At 33.7% G+C, this 9,854-nt stretch overlaps 1 protein-coding gene across 12 annotated transcripts; it reads left to right on the top strand.

Annotated features, from left to right (window-relative positions):
* Positions 1–758: 758 nt before the first annotated feature.
* Positions 759–7,236, top strand: LOC125048798 (annexin B10). Of its 12 annotated transcripts, none has more exons than XR_007116877.1 (9): positions 759–921; positions 1,452–1,628; positions 1,751–1,955; positions 2,277–2,356; positions 3,045–3,158; positions 3,701–3,833; positions 4,212–4,393; positions 5,216–5,397; positions 6,811–7,236. XR_007116877.1 is itself a non-coding variant. In XM_047647693.1 (8 exons), the coding sequence occupies exons 1-8, from the start codon at positions 910–912 to the stop codon at positions 6,865–6,867; spliced, it is 963 nt and encodes a 320-aa protein (XP_047503649.1). In that variant the 5' UTR covers positions 759–909; the 3' UTR covers positions 6,868–7,236. The 12 variants fall into 12 exon arrangements, 8 of the variants coding, with proteins under 8 accessions (XP_047503649.1, XP_047503652.1, XP_047503650.1 ...); XR_007116875.1 differs by having other exon boundaries at positions 3,033–3,158; XR_007116876.1 differs by having other exon boundaries at positions 3,033–3,158; positions 6,808–7,236.
* Positions 7,237–9,854: the final 2,618 nt, after the last annotated feature.

Below are 9,854 nucleotides of genomic sequence, written 5' to 3'. Positions count from 1 at the left end.
AGCGTCTGCGTGCTCGTGGTCGCGTCTCGTGGTCTAAACGCGTTGATGGTGTTAACGTTCAACGCTCGCGCCAACTAGTTCCTCCGCCTCGGTAGTTTTCCACGCCTGGCGAGGGCGTTAGTGAGACCCAGCCTTTTTATTTCAGGCACTACTCGGGCTGCTGCGGTAGTTGCGCATAGGCGCCCTTGTTTGTAATCCTGCCCGCAGCCACGAGTGTGTCATCGGCGCAACAGATAGTTGTCACTCCCGCGAGTATCTCCATCAAGAGTATCTTTTGAACAACTGCTTTGAGGAACAGCGCAATTGATAAGTCGCTCCCTGACACCATTTTTATATTTCCTGAATACTTTGTCAGGACACCTCACATGCAGCCCGGAGCTGAGCGATAGCATCTATTGTTATTCGGCTCTTTCTAAACCCGAATTCACCATCGTGTATGTACATGTGTGAGGATCTACAGTCCCTAGATGCTTGAAAATACAACCGGCAATGATCCACTCGAAAGTATATAATAAGTATTCGTTATTTCATCAGAAATTGTACCCAAGACTTAAGAAATAGAGCTAGTTGTAGTTGATAGCGTGTGGACATGCTCAGAAATAAATTAAGCCTATGTAGATTGTATTTGATAGCAGACATGCCTTTTGGCTTTTACGAATAAAAAATGCGACTTTCAATCGTCAAGTCGACTGTCGAATGCTGCAAATGACAGTTAGTTGAAGTTTCCTCTGCTGTCAAAATACTCTAATGTCAGCGTCAATTGGCACTAAACGAAATACGAAGTCCAATCTAAAAAGATATTGTTGTTTTGTTAAAAGGTTGTAGTGGTACATGATTTACAGTTATATTAAGGAGATTCAAATTGTCTAAAGCCACTTCCTGCTATTTGTAAAAACTGTTTAATAAAACATGGCAACTGTGGTAAGTCTCATTATGTATTAACTCCATTTACTAACTACATGAGTAAAATATTATACAACGCCTTTATTAATCATCAAATACTAATTAGCCCTGAGGGCTTTATTTTTCTATCGCCGAAGTGCGTATGATGTCACATATTCGAAGTTAAAGGGCGCGGTTTAGCCTTGACCGCGTCCAAAGGGAAGTTCCTCATTCGTCATTGAAAATTAGACCGTTTATGCTTGCTGTCGTCATTGCATTCTTAATATACTTAATCTTAAGTGATGGTCAAGGTATCCAATTGATGTGTCCCAACTGCTCTCATATGTACCAAATAATGTAAATGTAGGTAATTACTTACTTTTGTTGGTAAAACTTTGATTACACTTACAGTTATGGTCATAAAGTGATTAAAAATACTTTATTTAAAAAGATATAATATGATGAATGTGTAATGCTAGTTGTTGAGATTAATTGCACTCCTCATTTTTATTACTCATAATTATAACTACCACAATTATTGTATTAAGTTTTTTGTAAACTTTGAATAGCATGAACCAACTGTTGTGGGAGTTGCTCACTTCAATGCAGCTGAAGATGCAGCAGCTTTACGAGGAGCCATGAAAGGATTTGGTACAGATGAGAATGCAATCATAGAAATTCTTACATCCAGATCAAATGCCCAGCGGCAGGCCATCTCACAAGCATTTACTCATGAGTATGGAAGGGTAAGGCGTTATTACACTGTATTATTGTTATCTTGATGTTACAACAGAGAAGTTTCGAAATATTTAGATGTTTAATATGCTATACTTAAACAATGCTTACAAAACTTATTTAACATATACAGGACATCATTGAAGACCTCAAGTCAGAACTTGGAGGTCATTTCGAAGATGTTATAGTTGCTTTGATGCTGCCACCAGCTGAATACCTTTGCAAAGAGTTGCACCATTGCATGGAAGGCATGGGAACTGATGAAAAAGTGTTGGTAGAAATCCTATGTACTCGAACTAAGAAAGAGATTGCTGAGATTGTTGAAGCATATGAGAGATGTAAGTAATCATTTATTTACTATAAACACAGCTGAAACAAATATAAAATATTTTTGTTTCACTTCTTAATCACTGAACTAATATTACACCTTAGGTTCATAGGCTAACTTTTGTTTGAATAAGCACAACTGGTGCATGTTTGTTATATTGAGTATGATGGGATTATCAATTACTTAGTTAAGCCTAAGCTACACACGGGGTTGGGGATGGCAATATAATGGCAATAAAATACCTTGTTTAATAGACAATAAATATTTTTGGTCCCTCCCTTATTAATATAATAATATGGAATAAAATAAATAAATATTATATTATTTCTAGTATACAATCGGCCATTAGCAGAACATATGTGTTCAGAAACATCTGGAGATTTTCGAAGACTTCTAACTCTGATTGTTACTGTAAGTTAAAATTTATATTCTGCAACCTCAACTAAATTGTTTTTGGTAGTTATTTGATAATATAATTGTCTTAATATATTTTAATAAAAGAATGAGAAAAGAAGCAGTATTATATAGAATATCATCTTATGTTTATCTATCCAATTCTTTTCTAAAATATATTATGGAAAAATACTTAGTGTTTTATACATTACGTAATTTGCTTGTTATTATAGATGTTATTAGTTCATACATCAATTAACTGTGACTAACCATAATTAAAACAAATAATAAAAAGCTTAAGCCACAGTTTTCTATTAATTGTGTTAACCTTGATAATACAATGCTTGCATCTGAATAAACATTAATTCATGTTTTATGTATGGATTATGTGTATTTATTCAATTCAAAATACATAATAAGTTTCCTATCTTTCTGTTTTCTGAGCTTTTGCTTTACCTACGTTCCCTCGGACTAGTATTATTGAATTTAAAAATATCTAAATGAAATCATTAATTGATAACAATATATTTTTTGTTTTTTTTGTTTGTTATGTTTATTAAAATAACATACATTATTATAGTCAATGTCATTTGAGAGTGTATGTTTAAAAGTAAATATAATCTTGAATATAATAGATATAATAAATTTGATGATGCTACTCCGAGGCAAAGGACCAGACAACGTATTGAATTAGGCTAAACAACAGGGAGCTCGTGATGAAGAAGCCGGAGTCGATCAGGCTAGAGCAGCCGAGGCAGCTCAGCAGCTTTACGACGCGGGAGAGGCCAAGTGGGGAACTGATGAGGAGATATTCAACAAGGTAAGGATTGTTGTATCTCATTACAAAATATGTATTTCTTATACACCCACCCTTCATCGCCTTCTATCGTAAAAATTTTTTTTTTTTTTGACGTTCATAAGTCAATCAAATCAAAATACGTTTATTCAATTTAGATGCTTCTTAGAGCATGCTTATGAATGTCAACAACGTTTACAAAAATTCACGTAAGAGCAAGACTACGCCATCCGTGTATATTTGTACATCTGATACGAATGATACGCTCATTTAATAATAAAACCGATATATTTAATTCATTCTTATTTTAATTTTATTGTTTAAAATGATATATTTTTAATATTACAATTGCATAAGTAATAAAAGATTCTTAATCCTACACGTGTCTTACTGGCCCGAAAATATTAAAAATTACTTCGCATATTTAATATGGAAGGAGTTGTCTTACTTCAATAGATGGCGTAGTAAATAATTATTATTTACTTTTGTATTTTGATGCGGCTAAGAATTTAGACTTTTTACTCAAAATAACAATTTATATTGAGATTGAGATTTCACTGTTGCAGATTCTAGCACACGAGAGTTTTGGCCAATTGCGCGCTATTTTTGAGGAGTACAAGAACATCTCGGGTCGGACGATTGAGCAGGCGATCAAGGCCGAGATCGCTGGAGAATTATCTGAAGCACTCAGTGCAATCGGTTTGTCTTTTAATATACACTCGGTTTTACAATTTGAACGTTCATAGACGACTAGTAGGCTTCCCACATAATTTGAAGTGACTTAAGTTTAAGGTAGCGGCATCAGCGGATATTGAAAGACCTACCTCATCATCATCATCAATGCTCTACAGCCCCTTGTGGGCCTTAGCCTTCTCAAGTATATTTCGCCATCGCAATATATTTCGTGCTTCTTGCGTCCAACTTCGTACCATATTGTTCCGAGGTCTTTGACTCTTATAGTATTATTGCTTAGTACATAACTGTATGTATTTAAAAATGGTCTGATATTAAATGTATTAGTGTTTAAAAAACAAGTCAGAATTGTCTATAGTATGTTAGATGGTCACTGAATTTCAGTGGAATGCGTGGAAAACCAAGCGGCTTGGTTCGCTCAGCGGCTTCGGGATGCCATGCAAGGTCTCGGCACCGACGATAGGACCCTCATCAGGATCATCGTCTCCCGGTCCGAGCGGGACCTCGCCGCTATCAAGCGGGAGTACGAGGTCTTGTATGACAAGACTCTCGTCAGCGAAGTCAGGGTATGTCTTGTGAGAGTGTAGTCTTTGAAGCATCGCATGAACCAATGTAAGTTTTTTGGTGTGGCAAGGTTCTCTTCAGAATTTCGGAGGGTCTTTTCACATATAATCAGGCAGCGGTCATTGTAAATTGTAGCAGGAGAATAGTCAGATCATAAAATGATATTTATTTTGCATAAAATCTATTTTTTGCATAAAAGGTTTTAGTTCAATTTGATATTTTTGATATATAAATGTTTTATCATTGGTACATTTTACTTTATCATATATCTACAGTATATGTTATAAGCTATACTTACTAAAATATATGACAATTATGGTAAACAAAAATGTTACAAAAAATTTAAAAGTAAAACTAATTTAAATACTACACTTAAATTATTATAATTTTAGATTTTGCTAGTAATTTTTTACTTAACAATAAACGAAAATAGCGGATTAGGTATCAGATACGCACTTATCAATGCTTTTTTTTAAATTGATCAGCCCACTACCGTATATATCAAGCTCTGGATAAGTAGTGTTTATTTTGATTTTGATTCTCATCTGTGATTATTAAAATTTGCATGAAATTGGAATCTCCTAAATCAGTTTTGAGTTTCAAAAGATCCTCCGATTTCTGAAGAATCTCAAGGTGTGCGTTCTCTTAAAATGTCATCTTTTTTAAAACATATATATCTCTTAAATCATTTGAGATTTTCTCGCTATGTGCACATTTTAAGAGCGCATGGTGATTCACAAGGCATACCCTGATAAGAAAATGTAATTTTAAAAGGTTTTTTTTAATTTAGGAGTCGGCTCCCTTCAGGGTATGTCTTGTTTCAGTGGAATGTGTGGAAAACGCGGCGGCTTGGTTCGCTAAGAGACTGCGCAGTTCGATGCAAGGGGGCGGGACCGAAGATAAGGCCTTGATAAGGATTATTGTTAACCGATCCGAGATCGATCTCGCAGCTGTCAAGAGGGAGTATGAAAGTCTGTATGACAAGACTCTGCAGAGTGACGTTGCGGTTAGTTTCCTGCATGTCTTGCAATGGGGAATGGAGTTTTTCTCACAAATTGATTTCAACATTTTTATAACTAATTTTCAAAGTCGGCCTAAAGGTTGTGTCAGGAAAGCACTATAGTTATGCTGAAAGTGTGGTTTGAGTTTTAAATACACACAAGAATCAATGATGCATTCGATAGTTGCTTGTAAGATGGAGATTTGGTGAATAAATTTACATAAAGCATGAAATGTACCTATAATCATTATTTAACTCTTGATACTGAGTTCGTGCTTTCCTTTCATAGTTGTGAACTTATGAACTTTCAAAAAGGCTGATCGCCAATCGCTATTCACATTTTTTGAAAGACACTCGGCTAAAATTATTTTTTCTGGCCGTATTAGAATTCCTTATTAAGGAATAAAGACAACATATAATAATTGTTGTATAATTTTATCAAATAATCAAAATTGTGTTATAAAAAACCCATTCCCAAAACTATACAGTTATTGATTGCACATAAGGCTGATTACTTTAAAGATCTCGCTTTCCTGCATCTAAACACTATCTATTAAAGCACATTATAAGACTCAAAATTTGCATTTTTTCACGGGCTTTAGATGTATTTTAATTATAGTGTGTTTTAATAAATATTTTCTTCTTGGATTGCATCATATTGGAAAAGGAGGTAATTTTATTTTTATTATTACTAAATGTAAACTTATATTTGTAAATAAATAAAGTGCGTGCGTACAAAGTACACATGTCAGAAGTGAACCTTCTTTTGCAAACAAATTTTTAACTCATGTTCATATTTACACAAATCTAAAACTTTAGATTACCGAGACTTAGAGGGAGGGAAAAAGGAAGATATGTTAGGAATTTAATGGTCATTAAATTTAAAATATTAAAAGTGTCGAAAATTTATACAGATAATATATAATTTTTTAAATTTATTTTCTCGATAATAAAAACACGTCAAGTCATTTGAGATTTCAATAAATTATTTTGCATAAAATATAAAATACTAATATTTCATAAATTCTCTTTTCGAAACATTAGTTTTAAAAATAGAATTTCTATAAGGTAATTCGCCCTTCCCACTCTCTCTCAATCGCTCTCTCCCTTTTCTTCCATAAAAACGCTGCACATCTTCGTGAAGTTCCGTAAAAATTTTACCCTCATGCGCCTAAAGAAGTTTCACTTTAAAAACTTTTATTTTAGTTATAAAACGATCCGATTCAAAAGCCGGCAACTTCCTCGCGGACCATTTGCCCGGTTGTATAAAATTAATTCATTAAATTACTAACGCAGTCGCATTTCTTTGCATGTCCACGCCTGTTTATCGACACAACGCCTCTTATGCACTCGATTGAAATTAACGCCATCTGTTGGACGAAAATCGAAAACTGTTTTGTTTTTGCGACGCGGCAGCAGGGGGAGACTTCGGGCGACTACAGGAAGGCTCTCATCGCTCTACTTGGACCCGCCTAAGATAAATTTAAGAAACGCAATTCGACATAGTGTAGGGAATTGTATTGCACTAAACGTATTTTTTGGCTGCTATTCACTTTAAAAGTTTAAAAAACTTACTCGAATATTTTTTTTATAGAGATTGTTATATATAAGTTTTTTTTTATAATTATAATTTATTTTTTCCTACTTAGGGTAGAGAAACAAAACATATTCCTAATTGTATGGCCTTAATGATGCAAAAATGCTTTGAATGTTGAATAAGTCCAGAGATATAATATTATGTAATTGTTAAAAGACATTTATACGAAATCATTCCACCGTTTCAATTGATTGTACTCAGTATTTAGATAGCTTCTTTTCTTATTATTTATTAAATAATATTTTAAACCACTGTTTTTTATTTGATACTACTTCTTATTAATTAAATACAAAAATACGTATATATTATATAATATATACGTGATATAGAAAATCTTCATTAAACGACGCAATAGGTTTTCTCTGAGAGAGTTGTTTATTTATACATGACAAACACGACGTCCTGAAAAGACGGACTTCTACAGAAAAGAGACATTCTGCCTAGCAGAGCCGATATATAAGCAGAACAATATGATTCTGGAATAGAACAGCTCCATCATAGCGACCCCAACTATTTAGAATCTATCGATTATATATTTTAATATGTCAATTACGAAGGCGAAAGCCGTATTAACAATAACTAATTAACTTATGACCCTCTAGATACCCCAGAAGCTGGCTGTTGATAATGGTTTCCATTAATTTGGAGAACAAGGAGGGCTACGGCTATTGGACGGGTCAGAGAGATCGACTTTTTCTGGCATTGGTTGTATTGAAGCGATCTTCTATCAGTTTGGGACAGTACCGAGCGAGTAAAAATACCGGAAAAGGCTTGTTAGGACCGGAGCAAACTCAGAAGCACAATTGGGGTGTATAGACCAGTGCCGATAATTTTTGAAACCAAAAAAAATTACAGTAGGATGAAACCCATTAGAAAAGCAGGGGAATATGATCAAAATGAAAGGAAAAATAAATTACGGTCGATCTGAGGTCGAGAAGGGGTAGGGGGGGGAGTTTTAAGGGTAAAAAACGGTTTATCTGGATTTCCGGCAAAACTAAAAGTCCTATCGAACAAAACTAAATGGCAAAGTTGTAGGTCATAAAAAGATCTACAACTTTTGTATTCACACATTTTTCACATAACCTCAAAATTTAAACCTTTAACCTAAAAAGAAGTAGGGAAGGGAATGACGGGTCTGGGCGTTACTGCATACGATTTTTTGCATTTTCTGAGAAGATTTACTATGGTAATATATATATATTTTTTTACCGTAGGAAAGTAGAGATTTCAACGCACTGAAAGCACATCAACTTTTTGAAAAAAGCTGAAATTTTGACGTCAGAATTTTCGATTGAAAATTAGGGTGTTTTTTCGATATTAATTCAAAATAAGGTGAAAAAATAAATATTTTTAATCAAATAAATTACAGTATATTTGGGACATAATAAGGTAAGTTTTCACCAAATTTCGTTTAAAAAAAAAAATTTTTTGTAAAAGATAGAAATAAAAAACCAGAAAGTTGGTTTTTTGAATTTTTCACCTAAATTTTGAGGTTATGTGAAAAATCTGCAAATACAAAAGTTGTAGATCTTTTTATTGCCTACAACTTTGCCATTTAACTTTCTTCGATAGGACTTTTAGTTTTGCCGGAAATCCAGATAAACCGTTTTTTACCCTTAAAACTCCCCCCCTACCCCTTCCCGACCTCAGATCGACCGTAATTTATTTTTCCTTTCATTTTGATCATATTCCCCTCCTTTTCTAATGGGTTTCATCCTACTGTAATTTTTTTCACTTTTTATTTATTTTAAAGGCTATCTGCACTGGTCTAGTACTATCTGGGTCGCTCGACTTATGAATGTCAAAAGGGAAAAAACTTTACGGATAGAACATTGCCCGAAATCATTTTCCGGCATTGAAGTTATCACCTTCACGAAATGGTTGGTGACCCTCACTTGGTCATCCAATGTCGAGTAGAACGCGACGAGACAGCCTAAACATTTATAATTATATAGAAATTTTGGGCTGGAAACTGAGTTGAGTTTTCTCTTATAAGGATGAAATGAAAAGACAATTTTTATTTGTGAATCTTATTTATTCACTATATATTATAACAGCCATTCAAACGTTCACACGGACACGTCAATCTTACTATGTGAGCAGCAAATATAACATCTATATATAAATATATGTATATATCTACACATTTTACATTCCAATGATAGAAGCCGAGCCGCCAATACGTTTTAATCAATAAATTTTCTTTCAGTTGGCCATATAGCGATTTTCTCACGATGTTTATTAATATTTAATTTTACGTACAAATAAGCAGTAACATTTCAGATTACAATTGTTTGCTACATAAAACGTCAAGTCTTTGTAGATATACTAATAAACATTTTTGTGAACGAAAAATGAATTAAAGATCAACAGATAACTCCAAATCAATTTAAAAAAGGAATGATCAGTGTTGCCCTCTTATGGGAGCGTCAACAAATGTCCTGCAAACGTCTATCGCTCTAGTAACACTTTAAAAATAAATCAAGATTTCGGCCAATGGACTTAAATCAAAAAACACGTGACATAGCATGTGCGGCTTTTTTAATATGGACTGGTGTTTATCCCCACATATAAGTGTTAAATGGATGAGGTCCATCATAAAATTACGGTTAAATGTATCCAAGAAATAGATGCTAATTCTGACGTACACAGACTAAATATAGCTGTCAAACGTCTGTAAGTAATGTCGCGGATAAATTTCGTGTAACATGAATTCTTTTGAGCAGAATAAGAAACTTAAAGGAAAATATTAATTAAATTGAAAAAAAAAATCAGAAAATCCTGCTGATATAAACATCGCTGTGACAGTATACATTTGCAATACCATATACAAAAATAAATATTTTTGCCTTTATACAATTTTGAA

This window comes from Pieris napi, chromosome 4 (assembly GCF_905475465.1).
Source record: "Pieris napi chromosome 4, ilPieNapi1.2, whole genome shotgun sequence".
In the NCBI taxonomy this organism is placed as follows: Eukaryota; Metazoa; Arthropoda; class Insecta; order Lepidoptera; family Pieridae; genus Pieris; species Pieris napi.
Note: the sequence above shows the minus strand (reverse complement) of the source record. Positions and strands in the feature narration are given on the sequence as shown.

Excerpts from the sequence above, each read along its gene's own strand:
- LOC125048798 (XM_047647688.1), top strand. Across the intron at positions 1,629-1,750 it reads TTACTCATGAGTATGGAAGG|GACATCATTGAAGACCTCAA; the intron begins GTAAGGCGTTAT and ends TAACATATACAG. Across the intron at positions 3,834-5,215 it reads TGAAGCACTCAGTGCAATCG|TGGAATGTGTGGAAAACGCG; the intron begins GTTTGTCTTTTA and ends GTCTTGTTTCAG.